We start from the raw sequence: 25286 nt of genomic DNA, 5'->3' as shown, positions 1-25286 counted from the left end.
CTTGCTCATCTAGGCTTTGGTTCGACTTGGCACAATCTTATTTCCAATTTGCTGCGCACGGCATCCACTCGAATCCTTGTGAACGGGCAACCTGGCGAGGAAATTAGACATCAGCGTGGTTTGTGGCAAGGGGATCCCCTGTCTCCCATGCTGTTCATTTTGGTCATGGATGTGTTAAACGGTCTTTTTAGCAAAGCAGGGGAATTGGGGCTGCTGCAACCTCTATCTCGCCGTAACCCCAATCAGCGTATTTCACTCTACGCCCATGACGTAGCACTATTCATCAAGCCTACCGAAGATGAGATGAACCTGACCATGGAAATTCTTGGTAAATTCGGAGAAGCTTCTGGGCTCCACACCTACAGAAAAGTTGTGTTATCCCGATCAGATGTGAGCAGCCGGTTGTAGACAATGTCAACATGATCCTGCCTTGCACAGCAGCACAATTCCCATGCACTTACTTGGGATTCAGTGGCGGAGCCTGGTTAGAATTCAAGGGGGGGCCGATTCTAGTCTTGTGACTAATCACTAGTTACAGGCATAATCTTCTTTTCTATATAACACAGCCATACAATTCTAGTGGAGGAGTTTGTAAGCTAAATTAAATATATTATTAGACAAAGTAAAACTAGAACGTATGCAATGCATATGCAGTCTGCTATATGTTCCCTGAATCCCCGATGAGTGTAAGTGTAAGGTGTTGCAAGATAAACGCCTACTAATTGTCACTTTGTCCTTGAAGTCTTAAGTAGAAGAAGAGAGCCAAATAGACGTACTAAACTATAACAGACTAATAAGTGAAATATTATAACGATGGCGCCGGTGAAGAAGGCCATGGCCGACGCTGGCCTTGCCAAGAGCGACATCGACGAGATCGTCCTCGTCGGCGGCAGCACCAGGATCCCCAAGGTGAGGCAGCTGCTCAAGGACTACTTCGACGGGAAGGAGCCCAGCACCGGGGTCAACCCCGACGAGGCCGTCGCCTATGGCGCCGCCGTGCAGGGAAGCATCCTGTCCGGAGAGGTTGACGACAACACAAAAGGTAAATGTATACGTCTCCCCTCACCATAGTGAAATTAAAGTTGGTCCTGAACATTATTCTAAATGAAAAATGGCAATGCAAATGTGGTGGTTCTTGATGTGACGCGGCTGACACTGGGCCTCGAGACCGCCGGAGGAGTGATGACGAGCCTGATCCCCAGGAACACGGTGGTGCCGACCAAGAAGACGCAGGTGTTCACCACGTACCAGGACAAGCAGACCACGGTCACCATCAGGGTCTTTCAGGGTGGGAGGAGCATGACCAAGGGCAACAAGCTTCTTGGCAAGTTTGATCTCACCGGAATCGCACCAGCACCAAGGTCTGGTGTCCCACATATAATCAACTTTCATCTGTTTATGAATATCTATATCTTGCATGCTCCAATTAGACATGTAATCTGACGCGAACAATGGAACAGGGGCAAGCCTGAGATCGAGGTCACCTTCGAGGTTGATGTCAATGGCATCCTCCACGTGCAGGCGGCGGACAAGAGCACCGGCAAGTCGGAGAAGATCACCATCACTAGCGACGACAGCCGGCTTAGCCAGGATGAGATCGACCGCATGGTCCGTGAGGCGGAGGAGTTCGCCGAGGAAGACAAGAAGGTTAAGAAGAAGGTCGACGCCCGGAACCAGCTCGAGACGTACGTTTACAGCGTCAAGAGCACCGTCGACGGCGAGCTGGGCGGCAAGATGGACGGCGACGACAGGGAGAGGGTCGAAGAGGCGGCGAGGGAGGTGAATGAGTGGCTCGACGCCAACCCGGACGCCGAGAAGGAAGACTACGTGGAGAAGCTCAAGGAGTTGGAGGATGTCTGCAACTCTGTCTTCTCCGGAGCCTACCAGAGGTCCGGCGGCGAGGATGGAACCGAGGACGACCATGACGAGGTTTAGGCTTTGGTTTTTGTTCTTAGCTAGCTTATAGTACCAGTCTTCTTTTGAACAACGTACGTACCACTCATGAATTGTGTTTTTCTTCTTGCTTTTATCAGTACACTTGGTCTGACAGATGTTCAGAATCATGCAATATCATACTTGCGTTGCATTTTGCTGTATCTTGTTTGGGATTGTCTCATTTGTGCTGTGCCTTCCACACTGTGAAAAGCCAATACAAAGGAAACAAACAACACAAATTGTTTAATTTCTGTTTCTTCTTGCTTTATCGATGCACACAGTGTCAGATGCAGTATCATGCTCAGTGGATTACATTATCTCGCTTGCGCTGCGCCTTCCACACAATGAAGCGGCAACACAAAGAGAGAGCAACTCTGCACTGAGCTCCAAACAAACCTGATGAACCATGTATCATTGGTGTTCAGCACAAATCCATTAGTACAATTTTCTTCTGTGTAAAGCAATGCAAGCATCATCCAGTACTAAATACTGCATTAACTTTGGTTCTGACAACCGAATCGATGAGGCCGATAAAAACAACTCATCTGATTTCCCAAGCTTTCATAGTACAGGACACCAGATACACTAGATGTCCACAGCTCGTCTGATTTCCCAAGCTTTATACAGGATAGCAGATACACCAGATGTCCACATAAAAAACACGCGACCAAGTGTTCTATGAGCTTAGGATACAGCTAATGTACGGCAGCATGTTTCTTGGCAGAAGACGTCAACATATCCAGTTGATTCGTGTTGTCAGTTTGCCTGGTTCATAAAAGACCAGCTCGAAGGGCATAACTCCCGTGCTGTGTTCCCATCCTCATCCTTGATCTGAAGATCAGCGTGATGCTTGACGAGCAATTCTGCAATGTCTTCTCTTTCACAAACGACAGCATAGTGAAGTGCCGTTTGTCCTTCATTGTCCTGAACAATGCAGAGACAGTTTAAGTTCAGTTCATTAGGCGCATATATGGAAATGACCTCAACTTTGCAGCTCTATGATGCCACAGCAGGCTGAGATACCGACAGCAATCAAGGGTTAAAGTGAATATTGTAGTTTAAGATGCAAATAAACTGAACATACTTCATTCACCTATATGACCAGTGGTGGAGGCAGGCCCTAGGCACCCAGGGCTGCAGCACGGCTCCTGGACCCAAAAATCAGTACACAGCTACTAAAAATATTGGGGGGGAGGGGGGGGTGTTTACGATATTATGACAGGATTACGACTCTTTTAACTGTGTCACCCCCCTGGCCTTAGCCGATCTCTGCCTCCGCCTCTGTATATTACTAGCTCCTATTGCTCCACCCTCACTCAGGAAATTACTCAACCATGACTTGGAATGCAATAAGTACGGTGTTCGTGAAAAAAATAGAATGCAATAAGTATGCAAACATTTCAAATATACCTTAGCATTTAGATCTGCATTTGCTTTTGCAAGAACTTCAACAGCACTTAGATGGCCACGGTCAACAGCCCAGTGCAATGGAGTTCTACCTTCAGTATCTGCAAAAATCATGATAACAAACCATGTCTGCATGAGCTACGGTTATAAAGAGCACATAAGCATCAGATATTCCATAGTCTATTACAAACACAAACCTCTCACATTGACATCCTCACCAGCAGCCAGATGCTTTAGTATGTCATCAGTCGCTCCTTCCCTCGCCAAAACATGGATGTCACCAAGTTCCCTGCATATACAATTAAATGTGTTTCAATTTTAAAAACAGTAGTCACAGGTAGTCAGGTACCGGTAATTAGATAGCTGAAGCTGTATCAAACAGTGAGCATGCCATTTTACTTCATATGACTCGTCACATCCACAAAAGTAAACCTAACACATAAACTGTGGTAGAAGACATCCATGAGGTAAAAAAAAAACACTTACGATTCATTTCCTTCGTCTTCCTCGTACATCAAACTGCTAAACACAGGCCCCATAGGTCCCTTTGAACCTGATGCGGAAGCCATGCTATCTTCATCTTTCCTTTTCTAAAATTATGTCATGAATAAAACAAAACTGTCATAAGGACTACTGCACAGATTGCAGCGAGATTGTGGTTGATAAAGGCATATAGAATTTACCATGCTTGAACCGGCATCCCAGTTAGGGAATAGCTCATGAACAATTGTGATGTACTCCTGCATAGCTTCTTCTGTAGGCATAGCACCTAGCTTATGCCAAGCGTTCCTGGCATAATAAGATCACAAATTGATACGTGCTAAACTGAACTGACTTTTCAAAGCCAACAAGCACAGGCAGAGCGAAAGCAAATACAAGAGTAGACATATGTGCTCAAGTTCTTGCTAATAATTGGAGAAAAAAAAACACGACAAGGGACATCTGAATCAAAGTAAATCTATGCTCAGGCAACACTAGCACGAATAATAAGTTAATCCATAACAATTATGACTAACGAATTATGCATGAGCTAGAAGTATCATATTATGATTGCTTCCTACGCAGCGTGCCAGTGATTTTAAGTTATCCTAAACTAAGTCTTAAGCTGAACAGGTGGGCAAAGAGACCAAATCCGAAGTAAATCAGCGGAATTCAGCAAGAGAGACAGGGGATGGGATTGGAATCTACCACTTGGCACGGGCCTTGAGCTTGAGCGCGGACGGCTGCGGCGCGGTGCAGGGCCCCTCGGTGGCGATCTTGTAGAGGCCGTAGAGCCGCAGCTGCGCCTCCTCGGGAACGCTGGTGCCGGATGCTGCGGAGGCCGCGACGAAGGCGGAGGCGGCGCTGAACTCCTCGTCGAGCTCGGTGCTCTCCACGCCCTCCCAGTCGCTGTCGCTGGAGACGTCGTCCCCGCGGGAGGGCTGCGGGGGCGCCGGGGTGTCCGGGCGCGGCGGGGAACTGGAGGCGGCGGTGGGGGAGGCCGGAGGGGAGCGCGTGATGCGGAGGTTGTGCTCCTTGAAGGCGATGACGGTGGAGATGAGCTTGGCGACGAGGAAGGCGAAGATGAGGCCGATGGCGGCCGTCTGGCCCAGCTCCTGCCAGTCCCCGGCCATGGTCGGCGCCGGCGAGGTGGTGGTGACCTAGATGCGATGACTTGGAGGTGGGAGGTGGGGTGGGCGTGGGAGACTGGGAAACCCCGAAACGGCGGACGGGGGATGGCTCGGACCCAGAACGAAACGCACAGGCAGAAACAGAACGTGTGGTGTGGTCTGTGGTGTGGTTGTGCCCTGTGCACTCCAGAAAACAAACTCGTAAGAAAAACACCAAGCAAAAAAAGAACACCCAAACTTTATCATCAGATGTCCAAATATGTTACGGCCATTTCCTCGAATTTTGGCATGACATTTAACTTTATACATACATGTCAACAAGGAGGACTTCACGATCGACCTGCACACTACTGGTAGCAGCAAGTATCCAAGAGCTTTGCAGCTACAAGTTGATGTCGTAAAAGATCAGATGGCCAGAGCAGCAGCCCAAGCAGACGTTCTTCTCCCAATGTAGCAAAAAGTACAGTGTACAGTTACTAGTTGAGTTTATAAAGTTGCACACAGTGCTCCAGAACCAATGTGGCTCATTTATGTAGCTGCTCTGTATGTAGTACTACGCTAAGGACAGTATACTATTTGACACGTATGGAAGACCAAAAAAAAAACAGAAATCTTGTCATGTGATGGTTCTTTACTTTTCACATGAATATGCAATCTCCATAACCTGCCATGAAAGATGCTATGTTAAAGACGTAATTTCACAAGTGTTATTCACTTCATCTCTGAAGGTCGCATGCATAATGGAAAAACTTAAACGATCGATCCATCTTACTGGGATCAGCAGTGGTAACGACGCCGGTCTGGCCAAAGTCGCAGTTGAACGCATGGTGGCCGTTGGACTGGAAAAAGAGGTTCATGGCGTACGCGGCGTGGGCCTGCACCGTGTCCGGTTCGTGGCAGACGCCGCCCGGCCGGATGGCGGCGCAGTCGATGCCCTCTTGCCCGCACGCGAAGTCGATGTTCTCCTGCAACATCATCTCGTCCGCCGCCGGCTTTGGCACGCACCATTGCCGCCCAGTCGCTGCCGGCGTCGCTTCCTGGCCCGGCGCCGGTGTCACTTTCGTGCTCACCGGCTCAACGACCTGCATCCATGCAACAATATATAATTAATTATTTGATATCTAATGCCGACGAGATGAACAATGAGCCAGTACTGTTAGCAGACAAACTGAAGAATCGTCATATCAGTGATGATACATACCTCCGGATCAGTGAAGATGCCGGCGTCGTAAACCGGCGTCATGTCGCCGCGGAAGAGGCCGAAGTTCCTCTGGGACACGGGGCCAGGCTTGAGGTTCTCGTCGAAGAGGGAGAAGATGGAGACCTCGAAGGTGCGGTTGGGCATGAGCGGGGTGCCAACGCCGGAACCGAGGTGCCGGATGGCGTTCCTGTTGTACTCCCGGGCGAGGTCCTTCCCCACGCCCACCTCCCAGTCCTCCCCGGCCGACGGCCACCCGGTCTCGGACACGGCGATGTCCACGTCGCCGAACCCCAGCCGCCGGATCGCCGAGTGCACGGCGTCCAGCTGCGCGTCCAGCATATTGCTGTACACCAGCCCGGATCCCTCGTCCACGACGCCGGAGTTCACCCGGAACAGCGCGAAGTCCAGCGTGTCGTTCTCGTTGGTGAGGCCGTAGAACGGGTACGCGTTCACCATGAATGGCGCGGCCGTCGCGCGGAGGAACCGGAGCAGCGGCTTGACGATGGCGGCGTCGTAGCCGTCGCGGAACCGGGCGGCGGACGGCCGCTCCGTGGAGGTGAGGACCCCGAGCGAGTGCGTGGTGGAGACCTTGACACGGCCGTGGAGGGACTCGGCGGCCAGCGCGGTGTGCAGGTTCTGCATGGCCGGCACGAGGGCGAGCAGCAGCGTCCGGTTGGCCTCGGTGGTGACCTCGTCGCCGACGAGGACGCGGGAGATGTTGGTGGCGGCGCGCGCGTGGGGGACCACGTTCTCGCGCACCCACCGCCGCGCGAAGGCCAGGCTCACGAGGCGTGGGACCACGCCGTTGGGCACCGTCACGTCCACGGCGAGGCCCGTGCCGGCCAAGGCCCGCAGCACGGCGGGGTCGGCGTCCAAGAGCCTCACGCGGTCGACGACGGTCTCGCGGACCAGGAACCGCGCAACGTCGGCTGGCGCCGGGAGGGTCGTCCCCCGCGTGCCGTAGTTCACGCCGACGCCGCCGGCGTCCGCCCCTGAGAAATGCCAATATGAGCCCGTGCCATGCATACGGATTCACACACAGAGCTCGACATGTACCTTTGATGACAGCAGAAATCCAGAGCAGCATTGGGAGGAGGAGGATCTGGACCAGGACGGTGGGGAGCCTCATCGTGGCTAGCTTCATTGCTGCTACCTGCTGCAAGTTAAGTTAGTTGCAAGCACCAGTAGAGTGATACTTCACTTGTGAGATGCCGAGAGGGTGGCTTGCAGCTTGCAATTTTTAAAGAGGGAGGGAGTTGGGCTTGGGCAGAGCAGCGATGATGCCACGACGATCATATCAGGCCATTAGCTATTGCGTGATGCCGGAGCAAGATGACTCTTCTCTTGCAGCTTCAGTTTGACATGGATGCCTTCCTTTGGCTCTGGGTTACTGGTTCGTGCTCAACCATGCCCATTAGAAGCATGAACTTGTTCTTTTCTTAACCCTTTTACGTTCTGGCCAGCTTTGTGCCTTTCTTCGCAGTGACTTCTGCGACAAACTGGCAACCATTAAAGCTTCAGGAACAGTTGGCATTATACCAAATCTACAGTATCCACACAAAACACACATTTTTGGCAGATGTAACTCCCCAGACAGCAACCAGTTCAGGAGATCAAATGAAGCATCCCAACATCACACAATTTGGCTGGTGCGACTCTAGCAAATGGTTTTCGAATAAGGAATAAATACATTTATAGTTATGATAAACCCAGTGCATGTATGGTACAAAGGGATTTCCATCTGTCATGTTTTCAGCATTTCCTATGGGACACTGGCATCCCACCACACTACCACACCCTCTCAGATCACAAATAATCTCCTGTATTCACACACAGACAAGGGCATTCCGACAACGTGTTCAACGTAAGGTTTTTGACTCAACATGCTGGTGGTTTTCCTCTCGCTTAGAGGATCTGCCACTCCTCTTCTCCTGCTTCACCAGAGCCATCAAGGTCATCATGGTTGGCCATGCTACTGCCAGAACAACCCAGCCCATCATCCTGTTTATACATCTGTTTCGATGGCACGATTGACTGCACAACAGTAAAGAGTGGTGCTCCATTGGCCTTCTCTACCAACTCAGAGGCCCGAGAACAGAAGTCATCAAAGCCATCTACATAAAGAGGTAAAGAGAATGAGATTAGAGAAACTCAACATAGCCTAACAGGCGTCTGAGGAACAACAGTTCACCTTTGTCACGGCAGTAAAAACCAATAGCCAGGGACGGATCTATTTGGTCTAGAGCCAAATCTCGGACAACACTGCACAAGTGCAGACACATGAATCAGGCGTCATTTGGGCATACAAGGGAGGAAGAGTACGCAGTTCCATTCATCAGACTTCATTCACAAAGTGCACATACCTGCAGTGGTATGAGGAAGTGTCTGCCTCCAAGTTATCTGGTGCAATGTTAACTGCCTGACAAGAGAGCAATTCCACTATTACTACGACTGCTGTAACTAAAAATGCATGCTTCATCCATTATGTATGCATTTTTCTGGAGCAGTGATGAAAAATAGCAATCCAAGCAAGCACAATTATCTTTAATGAGACTGCTTGCTTCGGGATCGTAAGGGATACAAATAGCTCAGTCATAGGCGTAGCACTGACTCCTACTAAGAAAGATTAATGGTAAGTTTGCATATGAAAATTTCTTCTATAATATAGAACATGGTTTGTTTGCTGATTTCTCATGATAATTGCAAAGTTAAACAACAATCTACAGTACATTCAAAATGTCGTGTCATCGCTAATTACTGGGGCATGCCTTGACCTGAATGTGCAGCTGTCAAGTTTAGTGATCCATCCAATTGGCACAACCTTAGAAATTTAGGACTCGCAATACACCCCTCCCAATAGAAATAACTAGATTCTAGTGGTCTATGAAGTACAGATGCTTCTACATGCTAAACAAATATAAATAAGTAAGCAGTTTTACCATCTGAACTTCATGAGGATCTAGGTAGAGCGCCCTATCATCCTGTACCCCAGCAATGTAAGTTGATGTTCCTGGTTTTCCACCTAAAATGCCCAAGCTTTGAGGAAACGTAAATGTCTCCTTTAATAATGGGATGTACCTGATAAAAAGTTCAATGCCAGGAAACAGTTAAAACAGTACTGAATTACATATCGATCCATCAACTACAATTCAAGGGCATTCTTTATTCATCGCCAAGTCTAATTGATGGCTGCATGGATTTAACTAATTTAAGATTGGTTTATCTCTTTAGAATAATCATCTATACAACAACCCATCATGTTAGATTATGATATCACAATATTTGTCATTTTTACAAAAGTAGGTCCCAACCCACTTCACTGTCCTTAGGTTTTGTAGCACAGAAGTTAAGTGTGTACAGGTAAGCTTAACTTGGGATGACTCTTAAATTCAGATAGCCTAGCATGGATCCATATGAACCCCAAAAGCATTGAAATTAAGCATTGGAATTAGTTGCTTGCTGATTACCTTGGATTAATTTTGTCAAGGCCAAGAACCAGAGGAACTAACAAAAGAATAGGTGACCATGTTGATTGTCCTTTGTTGAAATCAGAACAAAGCTGAGCAGCAACATCAATGCACACAACTGGAGCTCCACCTCTTTCACCATCTTCATCACCCGAAACCACATAAAGAGCCATAGGGAAATTTTCCTTCCCATCAACAGCATCAGCTTGCTCTCTATTTGTGCGGATAAGGGTCTGCCATGCCCGGCACATAGCATAAGGCCCCACCCATGATCCAGCAGCCAGACCATAACCCTTTCCAGCTTGAAGTAAATTATGAATAGAGAAAGCACAAGCTTCAGAATCGCCAAATAGGTGTAAGACCCCTATATATTCTGGGTTGTATGGCTGCATATGAACATTGGATCATTATAAGCAACCCTACATTAAGAATTAAAGAGCTCCATCACCTACTATATCTGAGCAGAATTCCTCATTTTTCTTTGCATAGGTAAAACCTCTAACAGATCAGAAATTCAGAATAGTCAAGTGATATATCTCACCTTCTCTGGGGGCTTTCTCCAAGACCTTCCAAGATGGTGAAAAATCAGCGCCTGCAAAATTTTGCCCAAAGGCCAATATAACTTGTCTGTTACAACTTAAAACTGCAGTGGTCACCCTGGTCAATAGAGGGGCACTTTCAAAGAAATAGAGTTTACCTGAGCAACCAGCATCTGACTGCTTCTGACCATGCATCCCCAGTTCACATCACTAGTTAGCTTGGAATCAGATATCACATCAAATCCTGAGACAAGCAACATGTCAATAACTAGCCACCTGTGTCCATGAAATAAGTTTTCACCAGAAATGTAGTCCCGCAAAAGCCCAACCTTTTCGGTAAGTGATCCATATTCTAGAAGAGAAATCTTCTAAGAATGCAGCATGCCCGCTTTCGGAATCTGAGCCGCCAGACGACTCCTCAGGTGACTCCTTGTAGCATTTGCCAAGGAACCACACATCACTGGAGGTCAGAACCTTGGCGCATCCTAGAAGACGCCACATCGAGGTGCTGCCCACAATTCTCCTCAAAATCCTTGACCAACCATAGGACCCTGAGGAGGACTTTGGCGACTTCTTATCGCACGTGGAATCCTGCTGGCCCTCAAAGATGGTGAAAGGAGGCGTGAAGACGCTGGATAGGATGGAGATCTTTGGCTGCTTGGAGCTGCTATCTTCCTTGTGCTCAGAGGTAGAAGAAGAGGTTGCAGGTGCGGTGTCTTCCTTGCACAAAGAATTGGATGACGGTGCTTCTCCCCTCTCAGGCAAGCTCGTCATCACCTAAGGCCGCATGTGTGCGTAGGGCACCCGCAATATCCTAGCAAAGCAACGAATCAGCTCTGAAAATGTAGCCTCTCAGAGTTCATACTGAATTTGTACAGAACTAAACTGCTAAAGTAAAAAAGAAAAAATAACAGTAGCACGAATCATGCTAAGAAGATGGGGACATGGCAGGGGCGGATGCAGTATAGGACATGGGGTATACACATGTACAGGCGATAATTTTTTGCAAGTTCAGCATGTAAGTACATGGTCAGATCCGAAATCGAATAGCACACATCAGGGTTTTGGGTGTTTGATTTCGCACGGGAGGAAAAGGAAGGGAAGGGATGGGAATTAGGCTGGCATACCTGTCGGATGCTCGTCGCCGGCGAAGCGCCCTACGAAGCAGCGGAGGGAATAGGGGTTCGCTTACCCGCCCGCGATCCGGGCCACGGGGAGAGGAATCCTCCGAGGTCGACGGCGGGGGATCGGGCCGCACGGCGGAGGCGGCGATGGAGATGGGAGAGGTGGCGTGGCGGAGTCGAAGGGGAAGGGGAAGGGGAAGGGGAAGAGGAGGAGGAAGAAGAGAGAGGTGGGGTCGGATCGAACTGGGCTCTCCTCTCCCTCTGGGCTTGCGTATTGCGTTGGGGACTATGGGCCCTTGAACGGGCCCACGTGTCATGGCCCTTGAACCAACAAAATATTGGTTTGGTGGACGTGCCGGAATTTGCACGGGCACGTCACAACAGCACAGGAATGGCGACCCGAGCCGATGCGACAGCCGGCTGTGTGACTATAGAAACGTGGAAATCATGATCACAGAGGAATCTCGAGTTCAAAATCCCTGTCACGAAAGGCCATGCGATCCTTGCTGGTCCGCTGGGAAGTCTGGAAAGAGCGCAACGCTCGAATTTTTTACGGAGCTGAGTCACCCTTGTTTATGGTGGTTTCGAGGATCAAAGACGAGGTTAGGACATGGACTCTAGCCGGTGCAAAGCATTTAGCGCTTCTGTCGTATAGAATGCGACTCTCTTTCTTTTTTTGAGGAGCTATTGCTCTTGTATTGTTTAGTGGCCGTCATCCTCCCCTTCTTCTAATTAATACTCCCTCCATCCTAAATTATAAGTCATTTCAAGAACCTTGAAGAGTCAAAGTATATCAAGTTTGACCAAATTTATATGATAATATAATAATATTTATGATGTCAACTAAGTATCATTAGGTTTTTCATCAATTATATTTTCATAGTATACCTATTTGATGTCATAAATCTTTATAATTTTCTCTATAATTTTGGTCAAACTTGAGATGCTTTGACTCTCCAAAATTCTTGGAACGACTTATAATCTGAATAGAGAGAGTATAACAGTTCTGCCGGTTCGTTTAAAAAAAACCGCTTCAAAAAGAACCCGAAACTACTACTGAAGTATTGAAATGGCTCGTTGGTGCGCTAGCTAGCCTATCTGCGTGATTGCACGACACTGCTTCGAGCCGTGGCTTCCACGCACAAGCAAGCCAGAGATGGAAATGAAAAGGCAACGCATTCGTCTCCCTCCTACCTTTCCTCCCGTTTTGCATTATTCTTGGCGTAATCCTCACGCTCCTCCGGACCTCCCTCCCTGGCTGGGGCCTTCCGGGAGGAAGAAAGGCAACAGAAAACTCGTATCTGGCCCATCGGCTACTTTTGCACTATGGGCCTGGCCCGCTCCAGTGGTTGGTGAAGCCCAAACCTGTCCTGATGCATCATCGATACGGTCAAGTCCTAAAAAGAGAGAATAAAACAATACGAAGTAGATGCCAATTCTTCTAGCTATCAATTCGAATTTAAATAGAAACAGCTAAAATTCATTCAAAGAACATGCAACCAATCAAACCCTGCGTTATTCCCGCGATCCGAATGCAAGGAACTTGCATGGCAACTAGGTGCAAGCATCCGGGCATGTTGTCATGTGCCCATCCAGCTCAAACCAACTACAACTAGCTGACTAGTAGCTGAGGAGAGGACAAGCTCCCTGTCCCGAGCACATTTCTTTTCTACTTCTACAGCAGAGAATAAGAGAAGAAGGTCATAATTATATCGGTCAATATACAACAACTAGATAGATGTGCAAGTCGCAACCAATAATCCTTGTTACCTTGCCATCCTTAATTGTTTTCGATAATTACCTACCAGGGCTGGTAGATCAGAAAGATGTGCGATGCAGACTGGCATGATTGATTGCGAGGTGCCAAGCTGGGGCCGGCCGTGGACAACATGGCCCCTAAAGACTTTCTTTATATCTGCCATGACTTTCTTTGTATCACACTTGCTCTGTTTGCCAAGGGGAAAGTGTCCTCGTCTTTCAGTTTCAGCCTCTGAATTGAATCTCTCCGTGATCGAGGAAGAGAGGAGTAGGAGCCAGCAAACATGGTGCACGGGAAGCTGGAGGTTCTTCTCGTCTCCGCCAAGGGCCTCGAGGACACCGATTTCCTCAGTAAACCTCCTCCTCCTCCTCCTCCTCCTCCTCCTCCTCCTCCTCCTCCTTCTTCTTCTTCTTCCTCTTCTTCCTCTTCTTCCTCTTCTCCAGATCGCAGAACTTTCTCTCCCCATCTTGGTTGCTCGTCGCTTTGTGAGTCCGTTCGCGTGAGATGTCTTCCTTGCTGCATCACGTTTCGTCATTGGTTAAGGTAGATCTGTGAGCCACACAGTAGATGCCATGAATAATCGTGGCGTTCGTTGATCAATGGTGTGCATCTGGCTTCTTACAGCATGCCGATCTCTCTAGCTTCTGTGGTCAACAGCTACTTGCGTTTCATCAATTCTCAGCTACCAACACATTATGTTCAAAAAAAATAAAATCTATCGACACATTGGAAACGACTTCTGAATTTTCATGTACTGGTGATTGACCTGCTTGCATCGTCAAAAGCATATGTGATCTTCTGACGCTAATGTAGTGTACTGCACTTATTAGTACAAGTTTTCTTACTTAGCATATTCTCGAACCTGAAACATATGTCTTTTTTGTGCCATTCTCCTGTGAACAAATGTCCACCAGATAACATGGACCCCTACGTGATCCTTACATGCCGCACCCAGGAGCAGAAAAGCAGCGCTGCAAACGGTACGTGCTCTTCATCGTTCATTCACAAGAATACCCGTTTCTTCAGTGTCTATCTGCTATTGCTAGAGGGCATCACATGGTATGCAGTGACGCGGGAAGAGAACTCGATGCCAATTTGATTGTCAACCTTACCCTCGCTGATTCAGGAGCAGGAAGCGAGCCTGAATGGAACGAGACCTTCATCTTCACTGTCTCTGACGATACCCCACAGCTCCATCTCAAGATCATGGACAGCGACGTTACGGACGATGATTTCGTTGGTGAAGCAACGTAAGTATCCAAGATATCCGTACTCTGGAATTTACTTCCTGTACAGAATTGCAGAGCAGTATTCTAGAAAAAACAGAATTGCAGTGCAGCCTTCGAAATCTATGTTCTTTCTGCACAAAGTTCAGTTCACAAGACCATGCCTCTGAAATTTCAGTTGCTGGTTTTGTCGCCTGAAGACTGACTAGCCTTTGTATATACCTGTACTTCTGAACTTTCAGCATCCCCCTGGAGGCTCTGTTTCAGGAAGGCAGCCTTCCTCCGACAGTTCACCCAGTCGTCAAGGAGGAGAAATACTGCGGAGAGATCAAGATTGCACTCACCTTCACTCCAGCAGTATGTTCCTTGCAATGTCCTTGCGGCTGCAAGAGCCAGCCTGTATTATGTCACCATGCAATGCTAATCTGATGAGCATTCTTCTCCAGGAAACACGCCGCCCCGACAACGAGGAGGGTACTTACAGCAGCTGGGATTGATCTGCCTGATGTGTGCACTGAGCAAGAGCATAATTTACTGAAGAATTACTATTGTTATGGAACAGTATTTTGCTTTGTCATGAACTGAATATTTGCATGTAACTCCCATCATGGTGATAACTATTCAGAATTGTTGGTTTGTGCACCTCACGGGGCATCGCCTGCAGAATTTTCATTGTTCAAAACAAAGTTGTAACCCTGAATGGATTTACAACACTAAAATTTTCAAACACCAACAGAATTACAGTCTTAGGAGTTCAGTAGCACGGGTTCACCTAAAGTGTTTAAATGACACCAACCAAGCTAACATCTTTGTAAGATGAGGACAACAAAAACCAAAATGCAACCATACGAGTCTGAAAATTGCAGTCAAATAACCAAAAGACTTTGGGAAAATACAGGACAAACAAGATGCCCACAAGATACTTCAGCACTCCTCCTCGGACTGATCAGCATTGGGAAAGCACACGGATGAAGTACTGCTGATCAAGCTGATAATGATCTGTTTTCTTAAGGCCTCCAGCTTGGTTTTGGTGTCTTGCTGGCGCCTGGGGTCCCTGTTGTTGCTTTGCCTTTTGACTTCCCAGCTTTAGCCTTCTTACCTTTTGATTGATATGAAAAATATAAAAAATTAGCAAGATTCGAGTGAAAAACATCAAGTCCTATTAGTGAAGCCAATTACAAACTCTGAGACTCGAGTTCCACACCAATTGTTTGAAAATCTGGCTGCCTTACATAGAAAATAAACTCAAGCAACCTAGGATGAACTAGGTATCTTTGAATTAAGAATAAATGGGCATTTGAATTCGCCTCGACTAGGACGTGAACTTGGAAGAAATAGGCACCCGAATTCGTCTCAGCGATGACCCAAGCTTGGATGGTGTAGGTGCACATTTACTTTCTCAACCTACTGATCTAGGCTTAGTTCTTGCTTGTTTGTACTCGATGATAGTATGTTACATTTGTATTACAAAAGGACCAACATAGGCAAACTAAGGTATAGGCAGGATCTAGGGTTTTTACTTTCTTGATGTACTACATACGACAGAATACGTGACTTAACTGCAAATCCACTATCTATTATAATATTTTCCACGTAAATAATATCTCGTGCATTACTCCAATGGAGGCCCTCTACAATTATCATGGGCCCATGAGTCATAGAGTAGCATGAATGTTAAGCCGAGTTGACCTGTCGAAGCTGAGCCGAGCTGGCCGAAGGCTCCATGCACTGTCGATTTTAGAGTTTAGACTTTATAATTATTATTTTTTATATTTTATATAAGGTAATTCTAAATTTACGTCTAACTCACCAGCTTAATGAGCTGGCTCGAGCCATTAACAAGCCGAGCCGAGCTAGACATTTTCTCATTTTGTTAACGAGCCAAGCCAAGCCTAGGTCCGGGCATGGCGGCTAGAAAAAAAATCCAAGCGGGCTGAGCCCGATCTGATTAATTGTTATTTTATTTTTCAACTAAAAAGACCGAGAAGCCCATCCCCAAAACACCAACTCTACCTGTGAGTGGGCTTGGTTGGATATTTTCGTCCTGAACCATTCCAAACTTTTTGCCAGCCCAACCGGAGCCCAAGATGGCCTACACTTTGCTTGGGTCTATGCCAAATATATCAATAATAGAGATCAACATTAAAATCGTGAAAAACTACGCCCGACACACGAAACTAGGGAGAACAAGAAAAAATGTTGTCTGTAGCTCAGGGGAAAAAAGGATAAAATGGAAAGATCGAGGGAACTTGTCATCTGCACTAAATTTTGCAGAAAAGCCCTTGACATATCCATGAATCAAACCTGCATTCCTCTATTCTACCCTAAAACTTAGCTTTAATTTATGTTTAAGTTCATATCTTCTACATTTTAACTCCGCTTTTGGCATTTTTGTGTTTTCAGACACAACCAAACTCATCATGGCCGGTCCCGGCCCACTGGGCTAAGCCCTTGGCCGTGGCCTCTATAAGTTCGAGCATGGCAGCTCGAAAAAATATCCACGCCCAGCCCTAGCCCACTAGGTTAAGCCCTTGGCCGTGACCTTTATAGGTCCGAGCATGGCGGCCAGAAAAAAATCCAAGCGGGCTAAACCCAGCCCGATTAATTGTTATTTTATTTTTCAACTAAAAAGACCGAGGAGCCCAGCAAAAGAAAGCCAACTCTACCTGCGAGCGAGCTTGGTTGGATATTTTTGTCCTGAACCATTCCAGACTTTTTGCCGGCCCAACTCGAGCCCAAGATGGCCTGCACTTTGCTCGGGTCTATGCCATATATATCAATAATAGAGATTAACGTTAAAATCGTGAAAAACTATGCCCAACACACAAAACCATGGAGAACATGAAAAAAATGTCATCTGTAACGTAGAACTAGTGTATCTCACGGAAAAAAGAATAGAATGGAAAGAGCGAGGGAACTTGTCGTCCGCACTAAATTTTGCAGAAAAGCCCTTGACATATACATGAATCAAAACCTGCATTCCTCTATTCTACCCTAAAACTTAGTTTTAATTTATGTTTAAGTTCATATCTTTCACATTTTGGCTCTGCTTTTGACAATTTTTATGTTTACATGATATTATGCGAGACTGCAATTATTACTATCTAATTGTCTAAAGATAGCATAGAATTATATCATACTTTTAACAAAAGGTATTTAGCCAATTTAGATATAGTTTCTACGAACCATGTACATTTTTTTCGACCTTGATCCTTGTACCTGCATAACCAAAAACTACTGTGCTAGTGCGTTATAGTAGGCTGGATTTTATCCTTTATCTAAAAAAACTATGCTAGTGCGTTGAAGCTGCGGATATGTCGGTGCTCGAACAGTCGCTTGCCATCCTCCTTAATTAGTCCTTACTTAGTTAGCAAATTAAATACACGGTTAATTTCATACTCACATACAACTTAACCTGCGTATCTTCTTGAATTAATTAAATTTGGAGTCGGATTATCATATGCACGTACAGTGAGCGTGTTCCAGCGGCACAAGTGAGGGTGAGGGACGACCGTCTATCTCATCTGACCTGCGTCTGCAAGCCCGACTTGTACTAAAATTAAATGATCATATGTTACTGTCTAACTCTTATCTAGTAGTTGATCCTAACGCCAACTGGCAGTTCATGAAAATGTGATAGCAAGTGCACGCAACACATTCCACAGGCGCGCGTGCGTGAACCACTACTCTTACCAGTTGTGTAGTTCGAGCGAAAAGAATGCCATGTGTGGGACCAAAACAAACAGTAAACATGCCTACTGTGTTGGGCGTTCGCGTGCAGCAGATGGGATTGTACGCAGGCCGCGGCCGGCTCCTTCTCGTCGTCGGAGGTCAGGACCATCGGCGACGCTGCTGAGCTGCCCATGTCCGTCGTTGGTCGCCGGGCTCTCTCTCTCTCTCTCTCGACGCGGCGGAACACAGATCGAGGGAACAAGAACGGTGGTGGGTGTGGGACTTGGGAGTGAAGGGTGGTGGTGGACTGGTGGCGTGGGTGTTTTGTTTAAAAGGTGAGGAGAGAACGTTACTTGTGTACACTAAGGGGGTGTTTGGCAGGGAGGGGCTAAATTTTAGCCCCTGTCACATCGGATGTTTGGACACTAATTAGGAGTATTAAACATAGTCTAATTACAAAACTAATTGCACAACCCCTAGGCTAAATCGCGAGACGAATCTATTAAGCCTAATTAGTCCATGATTTGACAATGTGGTGCTACAGTAACCATCGCTAATGATGGGATTAATTAGGCTTAATAGATTCGTCTCGCGATTTAGCCTATGGGTTCTGCTATTGGTTTTTTAATTAGCTCATATTTAGTCCTCCTAATTAGCATCTGAACGTGTGATGTGACAGGGCTAAAGTTTAGCCCCTGACATCCAAACGCCCCCTAAGAAAAGGATCCGGTACAGCCCCTCTGCGGTGCTGCCCTACTTGGGAGTGAACGGTGTTTGTTTATAAAAGGTAAGGAGAAAGGTGTTTTGGAAAAATAAATAGCTCACGAAAGTGGATTTTGATTATTGTCGCTGGCTCCATGAAAACACGTCACAAAGTGTGCGCCACACAAGCCAAGTATACATAGTTAGTAAGTGGAGACGTATATGATGTATGGCTCACTGTACGTTCTTATGAGTTGTGTTGTTTCAGAAGTATGTTTTGTGTGTTATGACGGTGGCTGCACATACATTGTAGGCAACTTGTGCTTGCGTAGTTGTTTCACACATAAGTATAGGGCTATCTTTTAGTTTGGGAGTGTCTATAGCACACTCAAGTGCTATAGACAGTTTGTAGATACATTTTCCTGATGATCGCCGTGAAATAAATACCATCGAGGAAATGTATTGGCATGTTTCGTTATGATACTTCATTTTTTATGATAATGCATAGAATCTGTTGTCGAGTAGTCAGTTCAGCTTCAGCCACCACGTTCTACCGCCACGAATCGAATCCTGAGAGGAACGGACCCATGGCGCGCGATGCTATCGTCTGTGTACAGAATACGCCTTGTATCACGTGAGACGACTAAGCATGGCGCATCGTCGAAAGTACGCTTTCCCGCAGCGAAAACGCTTTACGAACATGGCCGGGCCCCACTTCCTGGCACAGTCACAGCCGTCTCATCTGACGTGGCGCGCAGTCGTCGCCACGGCCGCCGCCTCCCCATCCACGATTCATCCGGGCTCGAGGAGAGAGTGACGACTTGGAGGTGGGCAGCACCGCAGCAGCCTCCGCTCCTCGTCCTCGTCCTCCCCACGCGCGCGCAGATCCCGACGCCGACGCCTTGCGCCCGACGACTCCAGAGTCCACATCCACACGCCAAGCGAGGGGGTGCATGCGCATCTAGATCCGCGCCGCCAAGCTGACCATTCGAGCCAACGCCATCTTCTCCCCGCGGTACGGGCTCGGGCGCTGTCGTTATTACCGCGCGTAGTCGTAGCGGAGGCAGTAGCGGGACGAGCGGACGGGTGGCGATGGCTGCGGCGGGGAGGAATGCGGGCGTCCTCGCGCTCTTCGACGTCGATGGCACCCTCACAGCGCCCCGCAAGGTGCCGCCACTTCTCCTTCCCGGACCTGCTTTGCTTCTCTCTCTCTCTCTCTCTCTCTCTCTCTCCCCTGGGTGTTCAATAGCCCCGCTCAGTTTCTGTCAAATAATCTTGTGCTTCTCTGGGACAGGTGGTGACGCCTGAGATGCTAGAGTTCATGAAGCAGCTGCGCCAGGTGAGAATTGGGATCGCTCATCCTCCTACTCCCTGCTTTTTGTTCATGGTATGAAGAGGGGAATTACACTGTCGTTTTGACTTTTGGAGTAGCATGTGACTGTGGGCGTGGTGGGCGGATCCGATCTGGTGAAGATTACCGAGCAGCTCGGCAAAACAGGTCTGGAATCTGCACACTCAAGTTTGGCCACCATCTGTTGTTGACCGGAAAAATACACACAGTTGCTGAACCCTGAAAGGTCGTGTTGAATCGGTCTAGTTTTTTTCCTTTTTTGCAGTTCTTACTGATTACGACTACGTCTTCTCTGAAAATGGCCTCGTTGCACACAAGAACGGGGAGCTAATTGGAACTCAAGTAAGTCAGTGGGTCCAGCATGTATACTGTCTTATATACATTGATGGGCTGAATCTGATATCAACAGTTTTTGTTGCAAGGAAATGTTAGTAAAGCGAGCAAAATCAAGTTACTAACTACTAGAATACCTGATTTCTCTAGGTTCTTTGTATATGCTGATCATACCTATTCTTTTGCTTTCTGCAGAGCTTGAAATCTTTTCTCGGAGAAGACGAGCTGAAGGTGAGTCCATGTGGTGTATTCACTTTCTTTCACTGATTCCATTGATTGAATAACAGACCTGCTAAAGATTTACATGTGTTTTTCAGGAATTTATTAACTTCACCCTTCGTTACATTGCTGACTTGGATATCCCAATTAAAAGGTCAGTGAAGACTCATGCTCAATCATTCCATTCTGCACTTGCTCATTGGTGGTTACTGACCACTACTGAATGTTTGCTCAGGGGTACCTTCATAGAGTTCCGAAGTGGAATGATTAATGTCTCTCCTATAGGGAGAAACTGTAGTCAAGAAGAACGTGATGAATTTGAGAAGTACGATAAGGTATGAATCGTCTTCTAGAAGTCAGTGTAACCTTTCATGGTCAGAGGCGGAAAGTTATCGATGACACATGTACTGAAACAATTGATTTCCTGCAGGTGCATAACATTCGACCTAAAATGGTATCTGTGCTTCGTGAAAAGTTTGCTCACTTGAACTTGACATTTTCCATTGGAGGGCAGATTAGTTTTGATGTAAGTCTCCTAGACTTGTATACTTCTTTAAAAAAAATTGGAATCATGGTATTTACAACTGATGCACTAAAATTACAGGTATTTCCCCAAGGTTGGGACAAAACGTACTGCTTGAGATATCTTGAGGAATTTCAAGAAATCCATTTCTTTGGGGATAAGACCTACAAGGTGATATATCTGCTTTATTAGTGCCTTGTCCTATAAAAAGTGTCTAATTTGTTGGTGTGGATATGTAGCTTCTTGTTAGGTCCGCATAATAGTTTGTTTCTGTTTCTGTTTTCTTTTCCAAGCCATGCTATATATTTTTATGTTATTGATTCATTTTCTGGCTAGACCAGCAGCTTAAACTTAACATGGCCTGTTTTTGATAATTTCTTTGACCATTCTTCTTTTCTATTGAACAGGGTGGCAATGATTACGAGATATTTGAATCTGAAAGAACAGTTGGTCATACAGGTATGCTGGTTGTATGACAAAGGATAATATTCTCATGCTTATGAATTTGCAATGTCACTTAACAGAAATGGAGATCTTTTTACTGCTTATAGTAAATAAAAGGAAATTGGAAATGAGAACATCAGTGCAAAATCGCATGTCAGTACTCAGTACTTAACTGGACTGGTTACTTACCTTGAATGTGGATTGGTGTAACTTAGTGGGCACTTTTCCATTGTTAATATGCGACTTGCATGAAATTTTGGCTCCAGGTTTCACTGTCAGAAATGATACCTTTTTAATCATCATAGTAGCTGCATCGCAAATGAAACTCACTCACCTTAGCTGTTGTTCACATGCTGATTCAATATCATTTTCATTTGCAGTTACCAGCCCCAATGACACAGCACAGCAATGCAGATCTCTGTTCATGTCAAATTAATCTCCAGCTTATTTGCGCCATATATTCTTTCACTTCAAATTTATCATGAGCCCACCAAGTATAAGCTAATGGTCTAGCAGATCTTTCTTGACTTTTTTTGGGGGTACATTTTTCATGATGGTCACATGCAACCATTTTTGCTTCGAAGTCCAAACATATTGTACTACTTAAGATTCACAGATTTTCAGACTGCATGTATACACTTGGTGAAAATAAATGAGTTACCTATTTTTTTACTGTTACTGTGCTATTTGAGTGCATCCTGACATGACGGTGATGTAAGATGAATAGACGATAGTTATGCATTGCCTTTGCTGGCTATTGCCTGATACAATCACAAGAAATATGAACGCATGGCATCTGAAAGAAACTGCTGGAAATGCCTTTCAGCTGCTTAAAATGCTTTGGATAGAACCTGTCAGGCTGTCAGCCTATTGTTTGTATGGAAGCATACTGAAAATTTGTTTTTACCGCCTGAAAGCAAAATTGGTTTTTACAGTCTTTGACTGAACTATGATGCTTCATATAGACCCTTTGTAATCTTGCAACGCAGACGGGTACATATTAGAAGCTATGCTAAAAACATGGCGACATTTTCAGGAAAAGCACTCGTGTGCAATACGTAGAGCTGGAGTGACAGACAGGAACAGAAGCAGCATTCCCTGCTGGAAGAACCGATAAAAGATAGTTTGCTGGGAAGGAAAATCACAGCAAGATTATCAATGAACTAATATTTTTCTGAAAAAGAATACCCGTCACGAGAACATATAGATTAGGTGAACCTAACAAAATTTAAGAAGCGCACGCGTGCATACTCTTCAACAGATTGGACAAATGTCGCACTGAATTTCCCAGAAAACAAAGGATGCTTAACTGAACAAATAAGCATCGCAATATTTCATAAAGCAATACACCAACAGGCGACGCACATGACACATCCATTGGTTACCAGTAACAACACATCGAGATAACATTTAACTTCAGTCAAGCATCTAAATTCTAAACTCGATTGGTCATCACTTGTCACCATAAGCAACCATGCAAAGACGCCATTCGCTGTTAAGATCACAATCTACACTAACATTGTTTTCAAGCAGCCATAATCTAAGTACTTAAGCAAGCTACTAAGGTTAGGATACAGTTCCTTCCATGAGGTAAAAACCACAGTATATTGAATCGTAATCTCCCCCCAAGGCCCAAACACATTTAAAGGAATAGCAACATGCTATGTTATATCAAACTACAGGTAGCCTGATGCAGATGGTTGTTAAGTTAGACAACTGAACTTCCTTTCTGGCTCCCACCTGAATGTGACAAATGAACCTTTGAGCAAGCTTGAGGAGGATTCATTACAGTGTCATCTTTCTTGGTGTCAGCATGGGGCTCAAAGCCAGGTGAACCATTCCACACAGTTGCATCTTTCTTGGTGTTGGTGACAGCATGGGGCTCAAATCCAGGTGGACCAGTCCACACAGTAGCATCTTTCTTCGCGGCAGCATGAGACTCAAAGCCAGGTGGACCAGTCCAACCTTCCAACCGAGAAGGATCAGAAGCAACGGAGTTTGACACAGAAGATGAACCGGCCAGTTCAGATCCAGGCAGGCCTTCCAGCTGAGAGGTTTGATGAGCAGCAGTTGCAGATTCAGTACCTTGTCCCTGGTACACCATCGGTGTGGTGTATGAGGATCCACCATAATAGTACGGGGTGTATGCGGATTCACCATAATAGTACGGGGTGTGTGCGGATTCACCATAATAGTATGGCCAGTGTGACGTTGGGATCCCAACAGCCATCCTCGAGGGATCGGGGGAAGTGAAGTAGGAGTAGAAATGCGCCATGTAGCTGACCATGTCACTCGGTTGGACATTCGCTATTCTAACCGACAACACATGCCCCTCCAGTGGGTAACCATTCATGTGAGTGATCGCTACAGTAGCAGAGTAAGCATCGGCAAATTTGACAAATCCAAATCCCTTGCTGACACCAGTGAACTTATCCACAACTACTTTCGCTTGAGTGATTTGGCCACATGGCAGGAAAAGTTCAATCAGCTTCTCAGTAGTGACATATGGCGGGAGGTGGCACACGTAGAGGTTAGTCATGTCGATCTGTTTGTGCGGATTTGTGGCTGCATCAGATTCTGCAGGAAGCCCTGCTACTCTCACAACCAAGCTGCTTCCTCCAATCTGGTAACCATCTAAATGTTCGATTGCGGCAGCAGCAGACGAAGCATTAGCATACCTAATCATATCATACCCAAGGAGATCATACTTCTTAGCTTGAACAATTTCTCCATATGGGCAGAAAAGCTGCACCAGCTGATCAAAGGTCACAACTGATGGAACCTTACCAACAAATAAATAAGCCATGTCTATATCTTTTATGAGCTTGCTACTTGACTGAGAACAAGCAAAGTCTACTGCATTCATTGGACAAGGCTCTGATCCCTTGACTACTAGACTCTTTCCTTCAATCAGGTAGCCATCCATGTGTTTGAGAGCCTTGGCTGCTGAGTTCACATCTGCATATAGCACAAAACTGTACTCCACCTTCATCACCACTCTGTCAATCTGACCAAAGGGCATGAAAAGACTAACAAGCTTGTCAGCGGTCATGACTGTGGAAAGTTGGTGACATACAATCTACACTTGTTGATTTCTGGAGAGAGATTTGTTGGTTGTGATGAATGCTGTGAAACTGAGCTGGGTACTGACGGAGAAAGGCCAGCAACTCTGACCACGATCGTTTCCCCTTCAATCAGTGCTCCATTCATCAAGGTAACTGCCTCGGCAGCACAATGAGAATCAGCAAATTTGACGAATCCATATCCTTTACTTGAATTGTTGGCTTGTTCCACCACCCTTGCATGGGTGATCTTACCAAATGGCAGGAAAAGGTCCACCAACTTGGCAGTGTTCATGGATGAGGGGATGTTACAGACATATAGATTGGACATGTCAATCTCTCTGAGGGGCCTATTGTCAGCATGTGATTCCACAGGTGAGCTGGATGGTCTCAGAGACATGCAAGATACTCGAATCTCTATATTCCTACCCTCAACCAGATGCCCATTCAACTGCATAACAGTATTTGCTGCATCGTGGGGATCAGAGAACTTCACAAAGCCATATCCTTTACTTATTCCTGCCGTGTAATCCATGGCTACCTTTGCACTAGTTACTGCCCATAAGGTATAAAGAGATCGAGCAATTTGTCTGTATTCATTTGCAAGGGAAGGTTGTGGACATATAGATTACTCCTGTCCATTTGTTTTGTGGGCTGATGATCAGTCTCTGGTACAGCATGAACAGATGGATTGGATCCTGATGATTCAGCC

General features: G+C 46.3%; 6 protein-coding genes and 1 pseudogene across 8 annotated transcripts; 3 read left to right on the top strand and 4 right to left on the bottom strand.

The window, feature by feature from the left end:
- Window positions 1-813: 813 nt before the first annotated feature.
- Window positions 814-1967, top strand: LOC101774844 (heat shock 70 kDa protein BIP4). The gene is made up of 3 exons (XM_004963316.2): window positions 814-1042; window positions 1124-1361; window positions 1461-1967. Exons 1-3 carry the CDS (start codon window positions 814-816, stop codon window positions 1933-1935), a joined length of 942 nt encoding a protein of 313 aa, XP_004963373.1. The 3' UTR covers window positions 1936-1967.
- A 348-nt stretch (window positions 1968-2315) lies between these two features.
- On the bottom strand, window positions 2316-5105 carry LOC101754557 (acyl-CoA-binding domain-containing protein 1). The gene is made up of 6 exons (XM_004959979.3): window positions 4531-5105; window positions 4026-4131; window positions 3829-3932; window positions 3540-3631; window positions 3346-3443; window positions 2316-2859 (listed from the first exon to the last, which is right to left on the bottom strand). Exons 1-6 carry the CDS (start codon window positions 4953-4955, stop codon window positions 2692-2694), a joined length of 993 nt encoding a protein of 330 aa, XP_004960036.1. The 5' UTR covers window positions 4956-5105; the 3' UTR covers window positions 2316-2691.
- An 85-nt stretch (window positions 5106-5190) lies between these two features.
- On the bottom strand, window positions 5191-7699 carry LOC101754165 (glucan endo-1,3-beta-glucosidase). The gene is made up of 4 exons (XM_004959978.3): window positions 7210-7699; window positions 6154-7145; window positions 5725-6034; window positions 5191-5616 (listed from the first exon to the last, which is right to left on the bottom strand). The coding sequence occupies exons 1-4, from the start codon at window positions 7295-7297 to the stop codon at window positions 5591-5593; spliced, it is 1416 nt and encodes a 471-aa protein (XP_004960035.1). The 5' UTR covers window positions 7298-7699; the 3' UTR covers window positions 5191-5590.
- Window positions 7700-7821: 122 nt separating this feature from the next.
- On the bottom strand, window positions 7822-11529 carry LOC101753763 (cysteine protease ATG4B). Its single transcript, XM_004959977.4, has 9 exons — window positions 11287-11529; window positions 10489-10973; window positions 10318-10403; window positions 10162-10212; window positions 9621-10006; window positions 9093-9231; window positions 8517-8572; window positions 8345-8415; window positions 7822-8267 (listed from the first exon to the last, which is right to left on the bottom strand). Exons 2-9 carry the CDS (start codon window positions 10931-10933, stop codon window positions 8059-8061), a joined length of 1443 nt encoding a protein of 480 aa, XP_004960034.1. The 5' UTR covers window positions 10934-10973; window positions 11287-11529; the 3' UTR covers window positions 7822-8058.
- A 1684-nt stretch (window positions 11530-13213) lies between these two features.
- LOC101786542 (C2 domain-containing protein At1g63220) lies at window positions 13214-14934 on the top strand. Of its 3 annotated transcripts, none has more exons than XM_004959976.2 (5): window positions 13214-13392; window positions 13957-14022; window positions 14175-14292; window positions 14511-14625; window positions 14715-14934. In XM_004959976.2, exons 1-5 carry the CDS (start codon window positions 13326-13328, stop codon window positions 14763-14765), a joined length of 417 nt encoding a protein of 138 aa, XP_004960033.1. In that variant the 5' UTR covers window positions 13214-13325; the 3' UTR covers window positions 14766-14934. The 3 variants fall into 3 exon arrangements, with proteins under 3 accessions (XP_004960033.1, XP_004960032.1, XP_022680638.1); XM_004959975.2 differs by having other exon boundaries at window positions 14169-14292; XM_022824903.1 differs by lacking the exon at window positions 13214-13392 and having other exon boundaries at window positions 13951-14022; window positions 14110-14292.
- Window positions 14935-19406: 4472 nt separating this feature from the next.
- On the top strand, window positions 19407-22190 carry LOC101786142 (phosphomannomutase). The gene is made up of 11 exons (XM_004959970.2): window positions 19407-19809; window positions 19937-19981; window positions 20074-20140; window positions 20259-20335; window positions 20522-20557; window positions 20644-20699; window positions 20781-20880; window positions 20976-21071; window positions 21150-21239; window positions 21476-21527; window positions 21893-22190. The coding sequence occupies exons 1-11, from the start codon at window positions 19735-19737 to the stop codon at window positions 21946-21948; spliced, it is 750 nt and encodes a 249-aa protein (XP_004960027.1). The 5' UTR covers window positions 19407-19734; the 3' UTR covers window positions 21949-22190.
- An 863-nt stretch (window positions 22191-23053) lies between these two features.
- Window positions 23054-25286, bottom strand: part of LOC101774040 — a 2994-nt pseudogene continuing 761 nt past the window's right edge.

This window comes from Setaria italica, chromosome III (assembly GCF_000263155.2).
Source record: "Setaria italica strain Yugu1 chromosome III, Setaria_italica_v2.0, whole genome shotgun sequence".
Lineage (NCBI taxonomy): Eukaryota > Viridiplantae > Streptophyta > Magnoliopsida > Poales > Poaceae > Setaria > Setaria italica.
Note: the sequence above shows the minus strand (reverse complement) of the source record. Positions and strands in the feature narration are given on the sequence as shown.